Raw genomic sequence first — 25,503 nt, 5'->3', positions numbered from 1 at the left:
AAAAAAATCACAACTGTTAAATAGCAAAATCATGCATTTTCTGCAAGTTTTTCGATTTACACGGTTTTAATTTGAAAATTTTTAATTTTCGATTTACACGTTTTTCTCTGGAACGTATCTACCGTGTTAATCGGGGGATAGGTATACGTATATTAATTATATATAACTAGATACAAAAATGTTGGTATATAATCAACCTGCTAAATGCTATAAATAGCACATCACTAGAATGCTAATGACACAGAGCTTGTATTCTATTTAGTCTGTCAACGGCAGTCGTGTTGTGTATACGTGTTTATTACAACCATTGGTGAGTGTGTTATATTTACAAACATGCTTACAAAATATTTATTATGTTATTTAGTATGAAGTTATGTTGATTTTTATGCGCTTATTACCTTATCAAGTTATAGAATTTATCTTGTGTTATTAATGGCATTTTACCACGTCTAACGCCATAAAATACTTCCATGTTTGTCACAGAAAGTTATTTGTTAGTTTATATAAAATATATTTACGTGGAAAATTTTAATATAAGGGTGTTTAATGTTATAAACATTAAATTATTATATTTAAACTAGTTCTATTTAGCTCTTGGTTGACCAACAAATACTTCTAGAGATTAAGAACGCTGTGTGAAAGAGGTGTTTGCAAAATTTAACTTACTTGGTTAATACATGAGAATTATTACTGTACAGTATATTACTGTTCTTAAAAATAGTTTTTCCAAGTTTTTTTTTTCGTATTTTGTCAAAGGTAATTAAACTTCGCAAATTGAAATAATTAAAAAAAATTTAACTCTGTCTTTACTTGAATATTGACATATTGAGGTTTTTTTTTAATAAGAAAAAATAGGACACTGTGAACTTCGTTCCGCCTAACAGCCAGTGAGTAAATTACGTATTTTGAAATTTACAAAAAATTATTAGGTTTAATGTTTTACTCGCCTATATTTATATTATCCTACTTCCGGAAGAAAGTAATTACAAAAACACTTGAGATTATAAGAATTGGACCAGCAGTTTTTGTATATATATATATATATATATATATATATATATATACATATATGCATAGATATATATTAACCTAAATATGTAATTTTATCGGAAATTGTCAGGCCAATGTATTCTAGCAGTACAAACTCTGCAGAGACAGATTGTAAATAATAATTAATCTTAATATTCAGTGATATACACATATATATATATATATATATATATATATATATATATAACAAGCCGTGGCTTGTTGAGACAGCTAAGTATTCTCTATGATATTGAATCTGGAATAACATCTGTAGACGAACCAAGGTACCCGTCATAGCTCAGCGAACTGGCAAGTTGACCGACCTTGACCAGCCTACGGAAGGCCTTTGTCCAACAGTGGACATCCTGCAACTGAAATGATTATGATGACGGTAAATTCACGACGTAGTGTTTATGGTGTTCATAAGATGATATCATATATAGTCCACAAGGGGCACAAAGAGCTCTGTAAAATTAAGTGGAAGCAAAATGGTTAGCTTTATTCACTGCAATCTTTCTCAATGTTGAATTAACCAAAATTATGTTGAGATGCCGTTTTAACCCTTAGTAGCCTGATTTACGAAAGTGATTTTTTTTAATATTACTGTGTTTGCTTGAGGATCTAGATGAAGGGAAAAATAGATTTTTTTTTTTAATTTCGTTGGAAATAATATTATACAACAGTAAAATTCGTACAGACAACCTATAAAAAAAACTAATAGTAATGTGAACATTCGGTTTAAAAGATTGGTATCAAAATTGAAAGTCTGGGCTATTAAGGTTTAAGTATGTACATTAAAGACTTGCATGCATTTATACTTAGGCAATGTTTTCGGACAGTGATAGTCCAGTGGTAGAGGACAGCCTTGAGATCATAGGTTACAGGTTCGATTCCTGGGATACAATCTTATGTAATTAAGTATTAATAAGGTTCCAGAGGATAGGCAGCAGCGTCCTTTGCGTACCATAATACCACACTGCAATCGCCAATCCTTCTGCTAATCGTGGCGATTATGGTATATCCTCCCATAGCTATCTTTGAGGAAGGCCTGTACCTTTCACTGGGCGTCTACGAATTAAAATTCCATGTGTTTCTTTCTAAATTTGAATATTATCTTTTATATACCATCAAAATCAAAATGAAGATTGTTACATGTAAAAAATACATAAACATCTTAAAGCGTATACAATAATATTATTGCAGTGTGCAAAATAGAAAATAGCCTTTTAAGTTGCCTTTATATATTATTTAAATAATTAAATCAATAAATAAAATTATGATTGAAATACATTTAATGTTATCTTTCTCATTGCCACAGCCAAATAATACTTGACAGTACGAAGTTTGTCAGGTCAGCTGTTATAATAAAAATACCAGAAATAATAAATACGCAGTACACTACCCGGCGATAAATATTGCACTTCGACCTTTGAAAAGAGACAATCGGCGAATTTCGGCTTCGTAGAGCATTATCTCTGTCACACACTAACTATGTGACGTTTTGTCAGTCGTGCGATAGAGGTAACGCTCTACAAATAAGATTGTCGATTGTCTCTTTCCAAAGGTCGATGTGCAATATTTATCGCAGGGTACTTGGGGTGAAATCGGACTGACTGTCCAGCAGGTAAAGAGCTGTTCCCCTCTGCTAGTATAGCGACTCTTACTCCTGTCCCACAGAGAAGAGAGCCTCTATATTTCTCACATCTTGCAGCCACATTGTTGACAATACCACGTTTACTACAATACCAATAATTAAAATTATTGCTTGATGATTTAATGGTATAATTATGTCTGTGGTCATTTTGCTTCCGTGTAAAACCACTTGCTCTGTTTATTCCATAAATAAATGATCTCTTGACTCAAATTACCATTTGCGGTGAATCAGGAATATTAGTTAGTCATAGAATGCTATACAGAGTGTTTAATCATAGGTAAAAACTACAAAGGGGTTAATATATATCTTTAAAAAGTATTTCAATCATCCTGTATAAAGATCACTGTAAAACTTTTGAAATGCGACAGTGCAATGACTTGACAGTGCAGTCCACAGGGATATATAATAAACAATAATTAATTTTAATATGTAGTACGCCGATTTTTAAAACCATTTTTCTTACTATATTAACATTATTAATTATTTCTGAAACCACTGGCTTTCGGATTGTGCGTACAATACATTAATTGACAGCAAATTAGTTATAAATATACTTATTCGAAGCTTTGATACCTGTAACCAATCAACCTGTATAATCTAAATTTTCTTAGACATATATCTGTCCCTAAAACGAGTTAGGGGAACGAAAGGTCCTCAATAGCCGGAGATATTCTCGCACATCTATCTAGAGGCATACAGGGTGATGATAATACGTGTTAAATTTTTAAATTGTTAAATAGATAAATACATAAATCATTTGCTGTTTAATAATGCAAAGTTTACTCCAAAAATCAATGATTTCACAAATAAAGAACATGCTGTATATTATTTTGCAGCGAATGTGCTACATTCACTTCTTTGAAGCTTTTATATCTGTAATTAATCACGCTGTATAATTATTATGTCTTCGTTACGCTTGTTTCAGTGAAATATCTTTAGAATTTATAGTTTTGGAACGTACCGATTTTCTCAGATTTTGTTCATTATAAACCATAAAGAAAATATTTAATAGACAAAAATCCTTAGAAACAGTCTATCATCGCTAAACTTAAACTATTCATGCGTATTATATTATTTTCACGCATAAAATGATAATAAAATACATTGAAATGAATTTGCGTATAATATATTTATTTGTAAAATCTATATATTATTACGATAAATGTCTTGTTCCTTAATGACTTTCATAATGTTAATTGACATAAAGATATGTGTCTGGTTGCGAAATTTATTTGTATGTTGGCAACATTGGCAACGACATTCGTTCTAGAAAAATAAAAGTGGACTATAAAACTCTCGGACTTTCAAGGCCTGCGTGCCCCTCTCAAGGTCATTAAACCAGCTACTAGGGTAACCACGTTATTGGATTTATCGGGATAAGTTGAAATTAATTAGAGCGAATTACTTTTTTTATTTGTGAATCAATTAGAGATGGGCGAAATGTATACCTAACAAGAAAAGGGTGATATTTGTTTTCGATCTCGGGATATATATCACTCTTTTATATCTTTAACTCATTTAGCTCGGTGCTGCTCAGAGAATAAGGCAGCTAACACTAAACATATATCCTTTACATCTTCGGCCTTTTTAGCTAAGACTTAGAACTCAGTAAGGCGGAATAAAACGTGGATAATATTCCTATTAAGCATTTTATGTTTTTGTCATAAAGCACAAAAATGCTGAACGCCCGCGCGCGTGATGTTGTCGTTCCGAAAATCCGTAGTTTACATTTTTAATACAAATATAAAATGTAAATTTCTCTATAAGCCCATTTCTCTCTCTAACTCTGAACGAACCGCAACTCGTTATAAGTATAAAGATATAAAGATACAATTGCAACGCGCGCGCGTTGGAGGGTGATTACATCTTTTGCAAAAATATATATCTTTCTTATCTTTAGTTCGCGAGCTACCCATCTCTAGAATCAATCGTGAAATCCCAACTCGGGTGGGCAGCGTTCGGAAAAATAAAAAACGTTTTCTCGTCCAATATCATATAGTGTTACCAGTGAAGTCAAGCGGATTGGCAAATTGAAATAGCAATAGGCAAGGCATATAGCGTAAACACATGCCCGCTGACCCGTTTATGTTCCGAAGTGAAGACCGTGAATCGACAAACACAGCGTATGACGTCCACATACAAGATGGACAGACTACCAGGTCAATAAAAGGATATAGAAGCTGGATACACGCAGCTTCCAAGCGATCCTCTTGGAAAGATGACCTCTTTCGAGATGAGACATATGTCGAACTTGAAAGCTATATGGCTGATACGACGATGATGATATTTGGAACAGGTGACTAACAAAAGGATCTTAAACGACAGATCACATAGAACCTAATCTAGGATTGTACATCACATAATTTAACCACAGCACAAATCGAAACTCTTGTACAAATATATTTACTATTAATAAAATATATAAATATGGAATGTCCTTTCGTGATGTCGAAAGTATGGTTAACATAGTAATAAGTCTAGACGCACAACTTCGAAGGAAGCGCCCAAGTTACATTTTATCGACAAATTTGCCTTCGTGTTGTCTCACTATACATAGTGATTGTATATAAAGCTATAAGGGGTACGTGTGTTTTGCCATTTACTGTTAATGTAAGGTTTATTCATTTATACTAGTACACCATAGACAATAAATAGAAAAAAATACAGTTCATATGGTACAGGAGGCGGTCTTATGGCTATGTTTGTGTTTTGTTTCTATAAGAATAATTTTACGTAAGAACTGTCAAAATAAGATTAAAAAAAAATTATGATTCAAACTAAAACTTCGTGTAAAAAGCATATTTATTGTTACCGGTGTAAAGCGCTGTTTCAAAATCGTGCGAAAACGTACCATGTAAAAAAATTATCCTTTATAAAGTGACCACTCTGAAATATGTTAATTTTTTATACTGAAATGCATCAGATTAATAACTTCTGACAATACGAAGCGTACAGAAATAGATAGTAAACAATAAATTATTTAAATATGTCTTTTATATTGTATTTATTTATTTAATATTCTTTATTGTACACGATAAGATACATAATATACAGATACGATAATATACAGAAAAGTACAATGGGCGGTCTTATCACACAAGGCAATCTCTTACAGACAACCATAGTAAGGGAAAAGATAATAGTACTTATAAAGGGTAGTTCACGTGTACAAAAAAAATACATATTCACAAACAAAGGAACATAAATATACATAAACATACATACATACGTATATAACATATATACTTATAATAAAAGGTTTAATACATATTATAAATATAACACAATAATAAATAAAAACATCTGTGTCATTGTAATCTGTTATTTAAAACCAATTTTCTGTACATTATTTATTATGTCTATTAAAATTCGTATTTAGACTCAAATGATTATAATAAATCAATTACTTTAGTTTAATTTCAAATATCTCAAGAGAGTTTAAGAGATTTTGTGAACACTGACATGAAACACCGTTATCAAAAAAAAATCTTTTAAAAACTGTATTTATACAAAAAAAAAACTTTTTTATCGATCTAACGCAGTGATTCCCAAAGTGGTCTATATCAACCCCTAGGGGTCTATGATAACCTGCAAAGGGTCTACGTCAGCGAAAAAAAATTTGGAGGTCCATGAAATGAAAATGGAGGTCCACAGACTGGACATCATTAGCCGAGGAGATTTAAGATTAACCCTTACAAAATTGACGCCAAATGTTGATAATTTATTATTAAAGCATCAGGTTGATCCTTCTCACTAAAAATATTGACTTATTGCTTATGTTATTTTATTTATAGTTAATGTTTATTTAATGTTAGGTATATTTTAAAAGTTCGTTCAAAAAGGAAGTATCGTAAAAGTTTGGGAAACTCTGATCTAACGTAATAGTAAAAATACCTCCTTGAAACAGACACCAGATGATAAGGCGTTTCATACAAAGATCGCCATTGTCTTATATACTCATTAGCGTGATTATCTCGCGCAGTATTACAAGGTCGATGTAATTATATCACTGGCATCATTCTATAACAATCACGGTGAATCATTTTGGATCTTAATTTAAAAAAAAAACATAATTTAATCATGGCGTATATGTGACAAAAGTATTTTTAAAAGTAATAAATATTTATGATTTATGTAATTTAATTATTTAATAAATGCCTTTAAAACAAAATTATGAAAACAATGATTTATATTATTAGAAATGTTTTATTGTTGTTGACGAAATATAGAAGATCAAATAGTACAGGATGTCCGGTGGCAGATACACCGTCTAAAAATTTAGAAGCGCATCTGTTATTGACCAAAACGAAACAACACCTGCTATAGACAGTAAAAATTTGTAATCAATGTTATCTTTGCAGCTTTTTACTATTGTTTACATATTTCAAAGAGATCGTCGGCTCTCATTACACATGTTTTACCAATTTACACCTGATCTGTCTCAAAACAAAAAAAAAACTGAAAACAAAAATAGTCTTGTGTATTTGTTGTTTCGTATGAACTATAAACAAATGACAGGAACACATATAGTTTACTTCTAATCTTAAATCCAAAATTGACAATATCCCAGCAAAATGGCATCGTCATGTTGCAGAAAATAAAGATGGTCGTAAAGAGACGTATAGCATCTAGTAGATAAATAAAACCAATATTACAAACTCATTTATGATACTAGATAATACAGTGCGTGCAAATAACGGAGCATTATCTGAATACACTTCAAACACTGATATAAGTAACACGTTGCGTGTTCAATTGGTCTGTATATTCTAATGCCATTTGTACACACTCGATCGAATCAAAGAGTATTAGAAATAAATCTGATAATGAATTGTTTGAGTAATTTTATATTCTATTTATGTTATGAGAAGGCTATGTTCGGAGTTTCTCCACGATATCACATCAGGAACGAAAGGATCCATCAACGAATAAAAATAACTGACATAATCCAAAGGTTTAGCAAGTGGCGATTTGAAGGCTGTATAGTGTGCAGAACAGATGACCACGGATACGATTTGTGCACTATATAAGCCTTCATAAAAAAACAATTCGGGTGTGAAAAAACAAAGTGTTACATGTCGAGATAAAAGATCCTCTTATCAGCTGATCTCAGCTGAACATTGTAACCTCCTTCTATGACTGCCGAGCCCAGAAGAACCAAGAAGTGCTTAAAGAATTTGGTCTTTGCACCGTTTAGATCTGTGGGTTTTTTTTCCGCCCATGTTGAATTTTTCAGTTGAGATTTAGCATGATGAGTACAATAAAAAAGAAAATTATTTTTAAAGTAAATAAAATATTTCTTATATTTCCTGTCCATGTATGTACACTTCACCTAGCGAACTTGATACTTAAAAATCTTGTTTTTTTTGTAAGTTAGACATAAATAATTTCAGGTAATACTAAGTTAAATAATAATACGCAAGTTGTATTCTCATCGAGGAGATTGCAATTGTGAAAAAAAATTAAAACATATCTGCCAACTATTAATTATGTAATTATTCATCAAAAAACTAAATTAATAAAAATAATAATGCGTTCGTTTATTTTTAATATATACGAAGCCTATATGGCCTTCGTAGAAAAACATGTTTTTTTTTAAATATATTTTTCTTGTTTCAGAAAATGTCTGAAGTCCATCCGGCATTTGCGAACGCGGGAAAGAAGCAAGGACTGGAGATATGGAGGGTTGAGGTAAATATTTCTGTATTCCTTAGGCAAAGTCCATCCTAAGTAAGAAAAGGACCAATATTTAGCCACCTCCGCACATGCAGTGGTAGTCGTGCAACAAAGTGCACCGCCCGCCACACCGCTGATAAATGCGTATGCGGCAAACAATGCGAATCACACAACCGTCACCGCCAAATTACTCAACACGTGTTTCACCCCTCCACGGGGCATCTTCAGACGTTATGTTACACCGATTAGTGCCAAACACAGAGTTGGCCTTTTTTTTTGGAGACCTTTTCTTACTTAGGATGGACTTCCGCAAGGTAACGCCTGATTCCATTAAATAGCAAAGTTCATCACTATAATTTCAGCTAAAAGACGGCTAGTGTTGGACATAGGCCTCCTATAGATATTTCCGGAAGGTCTGTTTGAAAACAGCCTGCGTTCGTTTTCCGACGACCTTAACAAAATGCCTGTCCACCTCGTGGGCATACGCCCAACGCTGCGCTTTCCGGGCTACGGTCTCTACTTCCGAACCTTAAAACACGTGGAACCACATTCAACCACTGCGCATTTTAATCTGTACAATTAAAAAAAAAAACAAAATGCAATAACACATTTTCTTTCGTACACATTAATGTATTATTTTTAGAAGATAGTGCAAACATTGTAATTAAATCTGTGTTGCCCGCGTGACTGCCCCCGGGAAGAAATAAAAACCAGAAATAAACTTCGAACATATTCAAGTGGCTAAAACATCTAATAAAGTGTTACGATTTTTATTTGTCCATTAGTCATTTATTATCTGTACAAATACATTAGCGTTGTAAGAATTTCATGATGGCGGCTTGAAAAGCGCGGGTATACGTCAATTATTTAGGTGATACTATTTTTGAAATGTAGATCTTTTTAGATCATTTATTCATAGTTAATGAGTAGTGATTTATTTAATATAATTAAAACAAAATTTTCTTTCTGCCAGGGTCGAATTAGTAATTGCAAATTGTGGTTATAGATTATATTTAGGTTATGTTAGGTTTAAATTACGATAGTTATTTGAAAAAATAAATAACTATTACTTTTCATATTATTATTAACTGAAGATCGCTTACTTTGATTCCATAGCTAGAGGGTCCTTCACAAAGTGACCTTTGCCCAACTCAAAGGTGCCCAAGATGGCTGTACCTTGTCTTCTAGTACCATTTGCTGGTTAACTTTATTATCACTTCGTTATTCAAAAAATTCCAAATTCAAAATATCTTTGTTCAAGTAGCCAATAATACGGACTTTCGAATTGTCAATTATTTTGAAACTCCACAGTTACTCTTTTAAAGGAAATTTAACAAAGTTAGATATATATACAAAGTGGTAAAGCTGAAAGTGAAGCCAAAAAGTCATTTAACGCTCCTTTTGTCAACAAGGCAAAATATGCCTGGTACTATAAGATATAGTTTATTTGCAGAACGTCTTTGCTTACAAGTGCAACGTGTTCTAGTCGACCTATTATTATATGTCCGTTTAAAAATGAGATTGGTTTAAAAAATGGCGTTTTATTTTGAGTATTAAATTCGTAAAATGTTTTACGACCTATCTTGTTGAGACGTGCGTAATGCGCGAATTTCAAAACAAGCGCATTTTAATTTCGTACCACGGAGATCGGGGTTGATGTATGTTACAGATTATTTTTATACTCTGCGATTTATTATCTGTGGCATAATTTTATGTCATAATGAATTTGGCGGGAACTCAAAAATGACACTTCATTTTAATTATGAACATAAACTTTTTGGTTATAGGAAATCTAATATAATATTCAATTTTTTTAAGCGTGTAGTAAATTTGGTAGCCATTTATTATCTGTCATCAAAAATTTATTTGAATCTGTATTTAATGTTTAAACTTTTTTTATTAGACTTATACTGCGCGCCTAAAGTAATTTCCAGTATTTACGAGTTTGAGTAAATAGGATGCAGATGGCGCTTTGTTTAATCCTCTATTATACAGGATAATTGGTTACAGCTGTAAAAGGTTTTAAATGTTCTATTTGTAGCTCATTTGTCAATAAGAAACCTTAAAGGTTGTATGATACCCGGCGATAAATATTGCACATCGACCTTTGGAAAGAGACAATCGGCTAGTTTCGGCTTCGTAAAGAGATAGCTCAAAAAGATTTCTCCTTAAAAATATCTAATCCGTAAGAACATGTTGGTTAACCATTTTTACTTTTCCCTTAGAAAACTTCTTACATAACACACAGTTAAAGGAAGTCACTAATCTCAGAACTAAAGAGAAGCTAGTAGAAGGATATAAAAACAGGTCATATTTATGCATTAAAAATTGCTTATATCTTAAAATTTTTTAAAAAAAATTATATCGTTACCTTCATCATAATTTTCATTCTAGTCAATTTTTAAGGATTGCTGTTTAAAAATAATTTACACATATAAATTATTTACGTAATGTCGTCTATTTTATCATTTGTTAAACATAATTTTAACATTGAATTTTCCCCAAGTTTCAATCATAAAAATCTGTACGTAAATATATATATGTATATATATATATATACATATATATATATATATATACACTATCATAATTGCAGCTTTAAGAGTTTCACTGCCGCAATGCACTCTACACCGGCTTATGTTTACTTCCCAATGAGTTTCGTGAAGAGCGCAATCCGCGCTGAACACAACCGCATTTGGCAGGCTAGATACGAGAGCTCGGCTCAGGGTCGACATACCATAGGACTCCTTTCGAAACTCACCGACATAAACAAACTGCAAAAACTCATTAAGACATCTTTCCATCTCACACAACTACTAAGCGGGCACGGGTACTGCAAGCAGCACCTGCACCGTTTTAAAATAATCGATAACGAGACTTGCCCATGTGACGACTCCACAGTACAGACTTTTGATCACTTACTCAGACACTGCTCCCGATTCGCATCCAAAAGACGTAACCACGGGACCTTATGTGAAAACCTTAATATACCTCCGTTCAACTTACCGGACCTTCTCAAGAAAAAATCTGCAGCAGAATCTTTTGATGAGTTCGCCCGGCACATTGTCCTAAATCTCAAGGCATTTAACGGTCTGTAGCGCTTGGGCAGCGACTTGAAATAACATAATGTACCAACTAATATATAATTGAGTAAAACTTCCAAATTGTATTGTTAATATGTATAAATTTTAGCTGTATTTACTTATAAGGGAAAATTGTTTAAGAGAAATTGTAAAAAATTATAAAACGCTGTCGTGCCTCGCAGCTGGGAGAAGAAAGATCCGTATCAAATAGCGGCAACCCTCTCCCAACTGTCTGCGCTAAGTAAAAGCAAAAAAAAAAATATTGTAAAGAAAACTTGAGCGATACAAATTAGAATTGATAATAAAAATACTTGAGCCACCTATAAAATTATCCAATGGAACCCCACTAGCGATACAAATTAGAATTAATAGCAAAAAGACATGAGCCACTTATAAAACTTTCCAATGGAACCGAACGGACATTGCCTTTGTCCAGCGTGTTCTGACGATCTTAAGAAAGCTGTCAGTTCACTTGAGGATGTTGTAGTCGCTTTCTAGTTTCTACACCAAAACCATAAACCCTCAGAAGCCATCATCATATCATCATCTATGTGGCTTGTCTGCTACCAATTTGACTAGTCAGTCACCCGGGTGTGCGTGTTACTTTTGTTTATTTTCGGACAACTGACAATGTCGTTTGTTCACCTCGATGGATGAACATCGTACTGGCTTGCTGGTTCCTGGTCTCCATTCATGATCTATAAGGCCCCAACAACGTGCTCTCTCGTATCTTTTAAAAGACAATTTCTTTCGAAATTATTGAGTACACACAATACAATTTAAACCATAATCTAATATATAAAATTCTCGTGTCACGGTGTTCGAACTTGAACTCCTCTGAAACGGCTTGACTCATTTTTACCAAATTTAATATGCGTATTCAGTAGGTCTGAGAATCGGCTACTATCTATTTTCTATACCCCTAAGTGATAAAGGTTGTTCACACTTAAAAAAAAAATATTTTTTTAACGAAATTTTTTGTTTTTATTATTTCTATGATACGGCATACAAAAATACATACAACCATAAATTTTCACCCCTCTACGATCAACCCTTATTTTTATTTGTAAATTAAAATATCAATTTTTTTTGCAAAACAACGTTTACGGGAGCAGCTAGTATAAATATATAAACGAACGTAATATAAATATATAAAACATAATCTTTGATTCCTGTTCAGTAATATTTTTATTCGTTTTGTCATTGTTTGACTATAAATCATTAAATGTTCCTAGTGAGAGATAGTTATAAGGTAACAATTGTAATTAATTTTATATTTCTTAGTTTCTAATTTTGTACTTACTTACTGCCTTTTGTTACTGTTTATCTCCAATAAAGTAAATGAATAAATAAACAGCCCTTGGTTCTGTGAGTTATACCAAACTTACAACTCCAACTTTGCCAATATAATTATGAATCTCTTTAAGATGATTTGATCGGATAGTATCTGTAATAAAACAAAAATAGGATACTTTACTTCTTACATTCAATGTAAAACGTTTTTCGTGTTTTATGTGTTGTAAAGTTCGTTTTTAACACATATGTTGGCTACTTTGATGCAGCTTTTGGCAGGAAGACAAGAATTATTTCGCTTGTTAGTGTAAATATGTTCCTATCAGTTGCCGAGAGCTGATCTGACTTAAATAACCGAAGTCGTTTTATAATCTAGACATATATATATCTAATATATACAACTAGCTGATCCCGCAAACGTTGTTTTGCAAAAAAAATATTTTTAATTTTCAATTTAAAAATAAAGGTTGATCGTAGAGGGGTAAAAATTTAGGGTTGTATGTATTTTTGTATGTTGTATCGTAAAAAAATAAAAACAAAAAATTTCGTCAAAAAAATAAAAAATAAATTTTAAGGGTGAACAACCCTTATCACTTAGGGGTATGAAAAATAAATAGTAGCCGATTCTCAGACCTACTAAATACGCATATAAAATTTGGTAAAAATCGGTCAAGCCGTTTCAGAGGAGTTCAAGTTCGAACACCGTGACACGAGAATTTTATATATTAGATTTCCATGTCACAATGTTAGTTACCGTACTCCTCCGAAACGGCTTGACCGATTTTTACCAAATTCTATATGCGTATTCAGTAGGTCTGAGAATCGGCTACTATCTATTTTCCATACCCCTAAGTGATAAGGGTTGTTCACCCTTAAAATTTATTTTTATATATATATATATATATATATATATATATACCTATATATACCATCATTTGCCAACATAACATAGAACATTTCTTTTCACAGCCTGTAAAATAATGTCTATCATTCATAAGAAAAACGAGTTAAATTCGTTTTCATAGTAATATAAATAACATCACATGGTAGAAATAATCGTTTACTTTTATTAGAAGGGCAATAATTTTAGAAACACGTTACTTTGATATTTTGAGATTAGACTCTTTATTTTACTCTGACGTTGATTTATGGGACATATTAAATACATTTTTATTTCGTCATACATTCAGACATAAATAATATGTTACCATCATTATCACTTCAAAAGGATGTTCACCGCTATATATAGGCTTTCCTCACAGATTTTCAGTAGTATGTCTATCTATACCAGTGATTCCCAAAGTGTTATCATTAGCCGAGGAGATTTAAGATTAACCCTTACAAAATTGACGCCAAATGTTGATAATTTATTATTAAAGCATCAGGTTCATCCTTCTCACTAAAAATATTGACTTATTGCTTATGTTATTTTACTTATAGTTTATTTTATGTTTATTTAATGTTACGTATATTTTACATAACAGATACAAAATTTTATTTTGAGTAGTTTTAATTTAAATTCAATTAATAAATGTTTAAATAAACATGTGTTTTAACTTTAAGTTTTTAACACAAATACTTCACTACAGTTAGAAATTTACAGGAAATCAATATCAGGTAAGTAGGGGGTCTAACCAACACGGAATAACATGGCAAGGGGTCTACGACATAAAAAGTTTGGGAAACTCTGATCTATATAACATGGGTAGCCAACCTGCGGCTCGCGAGCTATAAATGCGGTTTTTTAAATTATTTTTTTCACCTCACGATAAATTTACTAGAGTTAACGTTTTTCTCTTTGTTCTAATTTTAAAAACTAGAAGTGTCATCAATTATATACAAAGTTTTAAAGAAATATCAAAATATTTATAATAAATGTCTTCCATTTTTAATATTTATTAACAAATATACATATTTTATACTTTTATTTTTATGTTATTCCTGTATATTTAATATCTTGTTTCATGACTACTTATATTTAAATTTGAAATTCTTTTAAATATTTCGAAATATTCAGGAGTTTGAGAAACTCAAGTCTATAATAATGTATTTATATATGTATAGGTTAAGATATAATAATAAACTATCATGAATAATAGTTAAATATAATACATAAGTTAAATTTTGGTTCAATGTAAATGTTTCATTATTTATTAAAACTAACTTACGTGGGATTTTCTTTATTTCACACACTTCTGGTCTCATTGGCAAGTTTACATTCGCTTAACGAGACATATACTAGAGATGGGCAAAATGTATCCCTGACAAGGAAAGAGTGATTTATATATTTTCGATCTTGGGATATATATCACTCTTTTATATCTTTAACTCAGCTCAGTGCGACTCGGAGAGAGAATAAGGCAGCTAACACTTAATATATATCCTTTATATCTTCGGCTCTTTTAGCTCAGACTTAGAATTCAGTAAGGCGGAATAAAACGTGTGAAATATTCCTATTAAGCATTTCATGTCTTTGTCATAAAGCACAACAAAGCTAAACGCGCGCGTGATGTTGTCGTTCCGAAAATCCGTAGTTTACATTTTTAATACAAATATGCAATAGCTATCCGTCACTCTCTTTTGCGTGTAAATTTCTCTATAAGCCCATCTCTCTCTCTAACTCTGAACGAACCGCAACTCGTTATAAGTATAAAGATATAGAGATACAATTGCAACGCGCGCGCTGGAGAGTGATTATATCTTTTGCAAAGATATATATCCTTCTTGTCTTTAGCTCGCGAGCTACTCATCTCTACCATGAACCGGCTATACTTGGGATCTCTTTACGAGATCTAATCAGAGATGAGAAAATCCGATGTAAGTACCCGACATGTACCAACGTATTGGCAAGCTGGAGATGCAGTGTCAGATCATGTAGTTCCATATCACATAGAACTAATTCCAGCTTAGGTCTTAAGATTCTGGAGTGAAGACCACGGTCTGAAAAGTGGGTAAATGGCTGAAAATATTCATATTTTTAATTAATATAATGATTACACGAAGTACAAGGTGGAATGACTAGATCGTGGATGCATAGACCGCGGCCCGCCGGTCGAATACTGGTGGTCCGCCGACAGCAAAAATAATACTCTCGTACATTCGAAATATATTGAATTCTATTCCAGAATAAAACCAAAAAAAATTAATTACCTATACTTCTGGCGGCCGGCCCGCCATCAGTTCATGATTTGCCCGAGTGGCCCCTAGTCTTAATAAGTCTGTGCAACCATGCACTAGATGAAGGCAGCTTCCAACCTGCCTTATAAGGAATCTAGGAGGCAAGCACATGACCTGCAATGAATGTCTTACGGCTGCAGTGGTTTTGATGTTGATGCCTCAACCGCAGAAACCAAGTTTTGTCACAGTAAATTTGAAAACTAGCTGATCCCGCAAACGTTGTTTTGCAAAAAAAAATTGTTTTTAATTAACAAATGTAAGATAAGGGTTGATCGTAGAGGGGCGAAAATTTAGTTTTGTATGTATTTTTGTATGCTGTATCATAATAAAATAAAAACCAAAAAAATTGTCTAAAAAATTAAAAATATAATTGAGGGGTGGACCACCCTTATCACTTAGGGGTATAGAAAATAGATAGTAGCCGATTCTCAGACATACTGAATACGCATGTAAAATTTGGTAAAAATCGGTCAAGCCGTTTCGGAGGAGTTCAAGTTCGAACACCGTGACACGAGAATTTTATATATTAGATAATTGTTTTAATATTAGTTTTTTATTATTATTCAGTCCATATCTCGCAGTGGATATTTCACAGCTGAAATGGTAATGATAATATATATATATATATATATATATATATGTAATAACAAGCTAATAACACACGATGGTTATTGCAATGTATAAAATTTTATAGCAGCTAATTTACCTGTGTGAATTATTTTTAATCTGTGGCATTAAAAAACTTTGGCACGAACGCTGAGAAATATTTTCGTGTTGAGTCTATGAGAAATGTATTTTGATATTATGTGTTACGTGGTATGATCTCGACTAGGTGGACGACCTCCACAAGGTCTTGGGAACTCTCTGAATGCGGTCAGACTGGTGATGTAGATTTATGGGGGAGGCCTTTACTTTGTAGTGGGCAAATGTCAGCTGAAATGATAATATGTAATTTGACAAAATTCATTTAAAATAATATAACTAATTTCGTTTTACACCAAAACCTCGCTTTGCGTCGTTTCGTTTTGCGTTTTTTTCGAAGTTGCGTCGATGCTTAATTAGTACTAATTTTCACTGTTCGTCGTTAGATTTTCTAGGTTACGTTGTTTTGAGTTCAAGTTTTACTTTTTTTTTGGAAATTTTCTTTTTATTCTAAAAGATAAAAGAGAAAGAAGAACTCGCGGATTCCCTTTCTAACTAAAAACAACGCAATTTTAATACAGTTTTATTTTCACTTTGTTTTGCTAATTTTAGAGTTCAGTTTCAATTACGTAGTGTTGTTTTTTTTTTTAAAAAAAAAGAACAATAAATTTATATAAATTTTGACGTGTTATTTCTGATTCCAAAAAAGGTTAATATTTTTCCAATTTATTTATTGGCAGAGTTATATTATTTTTGTTTTTTTTTATGTTTACTTTGTTCAATTTTCTTTTTATAAAGTTGTATTTTCGTAACCCTGGAACCTATCTTCGATCTTTATACGGTTTGCTATAAAAAATCTTAATTCACTTTGCGGCGTTTCAATTTGCGTCGTGTTTTTTGGAATGTAACCACGACGCAAAGTGAGGTATTGGTGTATATTGCATCGTGTATCTAAATATTACACAATCAATTATAACAAAAATATTTTTCCAATGATAACGCATTGCTTGCTTCTCATTAGTGTAAATGTGTATTCGTTTGTTGGATTCGATAAAGTGTGACTAATTATAAATAAACTGTTATTTAGATAAATTATTTCAATATTGTAACACAGTGGTGTTACGATAAATGTGTTTGTTGGTGGAAAGTCTAATTTCAGATTAGATTAGTAAGTCTATATAATCACAGGCATGTGTTCAGTTCTTATTAGACTAGTTCAGTGATTCCCAGAGTGGTCTATATCGACAACTAGGGGTCTATGACAACCTGCAAGGGGTCTACGTCAGCGAAAAAAAAATTGGGGGTCCATGAAATTAAAATGGGGGTCTACGATAGTGGATCTCAACACATACACTGATAGTACCTATTTACTTACATCATACTATCTTATAATATCAAAACATTTACATTATTTATAAAAGTACCTATGTAGTAAAAAAATATTAATATGTTACGTATATTTTACATAACAGAAACAAAATTTTAGTTTGAGTAGTTTTAATTTAAATTCAATTAATAAATGTATAAATTAACATGTGTTTTTACTTTAAGTTTTTAACACTAAACTTCACTACGGTTAGAAATTTACATGAAATCAATATCAGGTAAGTAGGGGGTCTACCTAACACGGAAAAACATGGCAAGGGGTCTACGACACAAAAAAGTTTGGGGAACTTTGTATTAGTTAAATTCGCGGTATCGAATCTTATATAATTCACACTTTGTGCATTAATTATATAAGATTGACACTGCCTACAAATAAGTTTCCTGAGGATAGGAAGCAGCGTCCTCTGCATACCATAACACAACACTGCGATCGCCAACCAACCTGCTAATCGTGGCGATTATGGTATAATCCCTCAAAGATATGTTTTGGGGAACCCTATCCCTTGCAATGTATGTTTATTGGCTGAAACCACGTCCTGTGACTAGATTCTTCACTGTACACTAATTTTAATTATGCAATAACAATTAGTTGATTTAATTTTATAAATTCATGTGTAACTTGACAATATTACTTCTTTTGCCCAATTTATATTTACACATATATCTTTTAAATTGTTAAAGATATCTTAGATAGATTAGCATACGTCACAAGTATTTTTACACAATTTTTTGGCACTTAGGCGGGTAGGAAAGCCTAAGGAACCTATCTATCGTATAAGAGAGAGGTTAACAATTGTTTTTTGTTCCAGGACTTCGAGCCAGTTCCTGTGCCTTTGAACCAATATGGAAACTTTTACTCGGGAGATTCCTATATCGTCCTTAAGGTATGAAAATTTTTATATTAAGCAAGTACAACTTAAACATAAATGTCGTGATGCAGTACGATCAATTGAGTAACTTTGTTGTCTAATAGTATGGGTAGGTAGTGCTACCGTAACCGCTGTACCGCGCCTAAGGTATGCGCGCGGCGAGACGGGGGGAGTATCATCTGCTCTGTTAACCTTTAATAGCCTGATTTACGAAAATGATTTTGTTTTAATATTTCTGTTTGCTTCAGGGTCTACATGAAGGGAAAAAAAAGATTTTTTTTAATTTCGTTGAAAAGAATATTATACAACAGTAAAATTCGTACAGCCAACCTATAAAAAAAAACTAATAGTAATGTGAACATTCGGTTTAAAAGATTGGTATCAAAATTGAAACTCTAGGCTATTAAGGGTTAAGACAATCTCTTATTTCCTCTTCCCCCACCACGCCACGCTTTCCTAATGTTTTACAGAGGTTTCGATATCATTATAGATAACAAGAAACCTTTTTTTTTAATTGAATAGGCGCCCTCTTAATCCTGTGTAGGTGTGAATAGGCCAGTCCACTTATAGGGGGGGCTATAAGTGCACAGGCTTCATAGTCAAGGCCGCAGGATGCAGTCAGCGCAAGATCTGACATCTTTGCAATCTTGATGGTGATGAATCTTGTGTATCACATAAAGCTTTAACACGTTTGAGATGATGAAGTGCTAGGAGACTTAAAATGATGAAGATGATGGTGTCGTTTCCTCTTGATGACTTTTATAGCTTTTGCTGTTTGGTTGCAGTATCGCACCAAAGGCCTAGTAAATTAGATTTTTTACTGAAGTAATCACTGCTAGAGAAGACACTTCATTTTTTTTTCTTCTTTTTTTTGGCCCCGCTATTAGGGACCTCTCGTTCCGCTCCTGTTTATTTTGGAACAGGGTTTTTATATCCTTAATATTTTTTTGACATATTTTTTTATTTTATTTCTCATCTTCCATGCTTCACATTGTCTTTTTTTCTACTTTCTCTCATTCCTCAATTCAATCTTTCTTTCCCAGTTCATTTCCTCTCATCCATCCTCAATAACTGCGGTTTTGCAGTCTATTATTTAAATGTTTTACTGATTTTTATTTAGTATGTTTAGTAAGTTATTTTTATCACAATTTATTTAAGTTACATTTTAATTTATTTCTGCTATTATTCTTTCTACATTATACTAAACTTTCTGTATTTACATGTTTAAGTTTTATTTCTTTCTGTCACTTTATTCACCACAAACCTGCTATAACCAAGGAAGACCTCCCGTTTCTCTTTTTCGGCCAAAATGGAGGCGATTGTGGCCTCCTCTATTCTTGTGCCTATCCGGCATTCGGTCTCGTGTCGGAGCCCTCCAAAAGCGGGGCATTCTGCTACCAGATGGATCGCGGTCTGGTCCACGCCCAGTTCACAGAAGCACGAGGGGTCCTCCTTGAGCTTGAACCTGTGAAGGTACTCAGAGAACCCCCCGTGCCCCGTGCCCCGTGAAGAGCTGTACCAAGACCGCGTCCACCTCCATGCTACGGAGCGCGCGGTAGGCCGCGACGGCATCCGGGAAGAACTTCCGCGTTGTCGATGCCGTCGTTCCATTCATGTACCTGCTATTCCATTCGTCAAGCGTTCCCAGCCTAAGCTGTTGCTTGACGTATGAGATAGGGCATTCCTCATATTCTGGTCGTCTTTTACTACATTCTGTATATTACTGGCGCTCTCTGCTCCGATCTGTTGCCACCTGATCAATCCCGATAGATGGTGCGGCTGCTTATCACCACCATCAGGAGAACATCCACCTTGGTCCAGCCCAAGACCGCGTCCACCTCCATGGACACTTGTTGTGTATGTACACTTGTTATGTTCAATAAGTATTACTCATACGAAACCATTGAATTTCTACCAGACGTCAGGGACTAGCACGCTGTCATGGGACATCCACTTCTGGCTTGGCTCCAAGACCAGTCAAGACGAGGCTGGCTCCGCCGCGATCCTCTCCGTCAACATGGATGACCAGCAGTTCCACGGCAACGCGGTGCAGCACCGAGAGACCCAGGGTCACGAGTCCAGGCAGTTCCTCAGTTACTTCGAACCTGGTAAGAGGACATTAAAATTATGGTTTTAATATTGTTTAATAATCATTTATTTATTTTACAAAAAAACAGCTATATGTAATTTAAAAGTGATTCCCTGAAAGATGTTTTTAAAGTATTTTGATATTCTAATCGTTGCTTCGCAGTACAATTTTTTTTTATTTTATGGCACCCGCTATTAGGGGCCTCTCGTACCCCTCTCGTACCCATCTTTGACGGGCAATTTATTTTTTCACATAGTTATTTATTATTTCCATTCTCTCCTTTCGTTCTTCACATATTCTTTCACTCTATTCTTTCATGCCACATTTCTGCTATCTTTCCCTTTTACTCTGTGACCTTTCATTCCTCCCTCATTACATGTTACATTTTATCTTTATTTCTTTTCGTTTACATTTTTATCACATTTTATATTACATTTTGAGTTACATTTTATCACATTTTTTCTCATTGTCTATTTATAATTTTTATTTTTTTGTATCACTTTTTTAATTATTTCCTTGCAGTATGAGAGGAATTCTTCCCTAGTATCCTTTCCGCCTATCAGGGAGGCTATTAACTCCTCCTCCTGATTTTAACGCCAGACCACAGTACATATTTAAGTACAAATTGTTTATGCGCCTAAATTTAAAAAAAAATTCTATAAAAAATAGTGACTGTTAGGAATAGTAGCTCAGTGGTAGAGAAGCGAGACTTACGATGTAGGTCACGGGTTGAATTCCGAATACAAACAAGTTTCCAAAAGATATGTAACAGTTTCTGTGTACCATAATATAACACTGCGATCGCCGATCCAACTGCCAAGCGCGGAGGTTGTTTTTATTTAAGACCTCCGCTATTGGGACCTTTCCTTCCACCCCTATTTTGTTGGGAACAGCGTTTTTTATTTCTTAACAAATTTTTCACATGAATTTTTATTTTCGTCCTTGTCTTCCATAGTTCACAATATCTTTTTTTCTTCCCGCGCGGAGGTTGTGGTACATCCTTCATAGATATCTTTGGAAGAGAAAGCCTGTGTCAATGCCTTGCAGTGGGTGTCTGTAATCCGAAACGAGGAAATAAAAATAAACTCGTAATATAAAAATTTACTTTTAGAAAAACTAAAAAATTCTTTATTGTTCTTAGTATATATATATAATAAAGTTCCACGATATATGTTAAATCTTCCTATAGTTACTTTTGTTTATAGTACTTAGGGTTTTTAGTTGATTGAAATGTGTGGAACTTGGTTAGTTGACTCATTTATATAGTTGATATTATAATGTACACATCAATCATTTAAGTCAGGGCTTCTTAAACTATGGGTCGCGACCCCAATTCATAACATCACTAGAGTTGGTGGAATACAGTGGACACGCGTCTAGACACGCGCATTTGTTGAAGGTTTTAAACTAATATAAATACAATTTTATAATTTTTTATACAATTTTTAATTTTAGAATTTTGTATGTTTCAAAACTAATTCTTTAACTATATATTTTCATGTGTATATGTATATTGTTACCTAATAAATAAATCATGGAAAAATATTATTTTTTTTTATATTTGTATGGGGTCGTCAAGAAACTCGCAATTATAAATGGGTATATGTATATTGTTACCTAATAAATATCATGGAAAAATATTAATTTTTTTTTATATTTGTATGGGGTCGTGAATGACCAAAAGTTTAAGAAGCCCTGATTTAAGTTAAATTTTGTGTTTCTGGGCGGCTCTTTTCAGCTTATCAGCTATCCAAGCCAGTGTTACCTTACTACTTATAATGTTAAAATAATTGACGATTCAAAACTGTGTGGTAACTACCTACCTGAATAAAGATATATATATATATATATATAAATATTGAATAATATACATTTAATTTTATATTTAACACTTTGCCGTCTGCACGTTTCGTAAAAATTTATTCGCTTGGCGCCGGCAGCGCTAATTCGGATTACTTGGCTTGTCGCCGGCCGTTTTTGACATTATCGGGAAATTATGAATTTTAAAGTTTTAATCAACTCATCGCTAGTTCTCATGCGTTCTCAACCCTGTTCCCTCACTTTAATGAAATTTCGAAATTATACATACGTAAATAAATACAAAATTTGTTTGTTTTATATATTTGTTTATTTCCATTCTCTTTGGTATTCAGTTTTTTTCTATCGTATGGTATAAAGCAAAACAGTCTCCAAAATGCAACGTCGAATTCGCCTTGTAAATATTTCACTATCTTCCGACGATTCTGCTCCACTTTCACTTTTTTCATCTCCAATGTCTTCTTCCAAATCGGCCAAATCGTCCGGAACGTCAGACAAGACGTCCGCGCATTCATTATAAATAATTGTGTCGTCTATTTCATCTGCCATGATGGAAGGGCACAAGCACTAATAAAAACAAAAAACTTTTTGACGTGTGTAACTTATTGTTACCTAAACAAAACACCAATAGAACTCAGCGATACTATTTATATTATTTTGCACTTGACACTACTGTGGTGTCGCCGGCCTTTGGCCGAAATTTTGCACACGACACCATTGTGGTATCGCCGAACGGCATAATGTTTATTAAAAAAACAAAGGTCTATGGATGCCCAAGGTGGGGTTCCTGAAGAATTATTCTAACTGAGTAACTGTAGTGAATTCCAACCTAACCACATACGAAATCTAAGAGATCCGCTTGCCAATCTCTTAAAATAATACATACTATATGTACTATATGTAATAGAGGGTTAAGGCTAGGCGTGCTAGGCTAGGTTACAACAAACTACGTCGAAACTGCAAATGCCATCTGGAAATCGGCGAGAATCCTTGACAAACCTTGCCGCAACTTGCCATTACATGCCACACTCATCCTTTATGATATTGTTCCGGACGGTACATAAATAGCCACGTCATTTTGTCACAAACATTCCGTATGGAACAGTTCACCGGTTACTTCACACATTAGCATATATAACGTAATTTTATTTGAATTAATATCGAAAGATTTCAGACTACTTCCATGTGGTTGTGCCTGGTGAAACAATAAGATTTTGTTTTAATAATATTATAAACTAAATATCAATAATAGTACAGAAATATTTTAATCAAAAATTTACAGAACGGAAGTCCAGATTAAAAGCAGTATCCTCGGAAAAACGCAAGTACCATCGCATGAAAATTGGGAAACATTTATTGGGAATTTAATATACGAAGAATGACTTGTGTATTTATTTATTTTTTTATTTAAATTGGATAATATAATTATATATCTATATAATAGGGGGACCGGAAAATGTCGCTTTCTTAAGTTAAATTCACACGACTACATTTTTAACAAGTTTTAATTTCTAATCAACAATATATTCACATTCGTTATCAACAACCTTTTGCCGTCTAGTATATAAATCAATGCCGGAGCGGAAACAAATCAATCGATTTTTCTGTAAAATATGTCCACAGACAATCACGATTATTTTTGGCTCCGATTGATTTTAGAGTTATTTAAATATTTAAATTTATATAACCTATGTCAACTCCTGGGAAATTGAAACAAATTACTGGTGTGAATAATAATTATTATTATTATTCCAGCATAGAATTAGCGAAATCCAAACACCGATCGTAATTAACTAACCGGCGTCTTAAGTATTGTTAGGAGTGATGTCATATATGTGTGCATGTATCTAACTTCAGAACACATATTTTGTACTTTTGTTCAAATAAATTAAAAAAAATTAGATTGTGGTAAAAAAAAGAAACATTCTTTTGGGTGTTTTATTGCGTGTTTTAAATGCGTATTTAAATTGCGGTTCGCAAAAATTTCGAAAAATATCTCGCACTATCAAGCCTTGGCCACCCCTGACATATATTAATAATACTTATTACTTTTTATTTCACACATTACAGATAATAAATACTAATTTTTATTATCTATAATATGTGAATTGTCAATTATGAAGGATCGCAGTATAAATCGATGTAAAGGATTCATGTATTTATTTATTTCATTACACTTCGATATGCCGATTACCTTTCTCAATCTAACGGAACAGTAGGGATGGGCAAAATATATCATTGACAAGAAAAGAGTCATTTATATGTATTCGATCTTGGGATATGTATCACTCTTTTATATCTTTAACTCAGCTCAGTACGGCTCGGAGAGTGAACTAAACATATATCCTTTATATTTTCGGCTCTTTTAGCTCAGACTAACTCGGTAAGGCGGAATAAACGTGTGAAATATTCCTATTAAGCATTTTAAAAAATAAAGCACAAAATGCTAAACGCGCGCGCGCTTGATGTTGTCGTTACGAAAATCTGTAGTTCACATTTTAAATAATAATATGCAATAGCTGTCGCTCTTTCTTTTATGTGTGAATGTGCTATATAAGCCCATCTCTTTCTCTCTAACTCTGAACGATCCGCAACTCGTTATAACTATAAAGATATAGAGATACAATTGCAACGCGCGCTGGAGAGTGATTATATCTTTTGCAAAGATATATGTCTCTCTTGCCTTTAGCTCGTGAGCTACCCATCTCTACGGGACAGTTATATAATACATACATATATAAATATATGTATATATATATATATATATATATATATATATATATATAT

At 33.0% G+C, this 25,503-nt stretch overlaps 1 protein-coding gene across 1 annotated transcript in view; it reads left to right on the top strand.

Moving 5' to 3' along the window:
• The first annotated feature begins 231 nt into the window (after positions 1-231).
• LOC137927324 (gelsolin-like) overlaps positions 232-25,503 on the top strand; it is a 34,601-nt gene continuing 9,329 nt past the window's right edge. Inside the window, exons 1-4 of the mRNA XM_068771115.1 lie at positions 232-310; positions 8,303-8,374; positions 18,750-18,824; positions 20,728-20,917. Of these exons, the coding sequence (XP_068627216.1) occupies positions 8,306-8,374; positions 18,750-18,824; positions 20,728-20,917 (334 nt within the window). The 5' untranslated portion in view covers positions 232-310; positions 8,303-8,305. The remainder of the gene's footprint in view (positions 311-8,302; positions 8,375-18,749; positions 18,825-20,727; positions 20,918-25,503) is intronic.

The sequence above is a fragment of the Battus philenor genome, unplaced genomic scaffold, assembly GCF_028537555.1.
Source record: "Battus philenor isolate CCGP_79_NKW_IND1 unplaced genomic scaffold, ilBatPhil1.0.hap1 SCAF_30, whole genome shotgun sequence".
NCBI classification, from domain to species: domain Eukaryota; kingdom Metazoa; phylum Arthropoda; class Insecta; order Lepidoptera; family Papilionidae; genus Battus; species Battus philenor.
The sequence above is the reverse complement of the archived record's forward strand: the minus strand, read 5'-3'. Positions and strand labels throughout refer to the sequence as shown.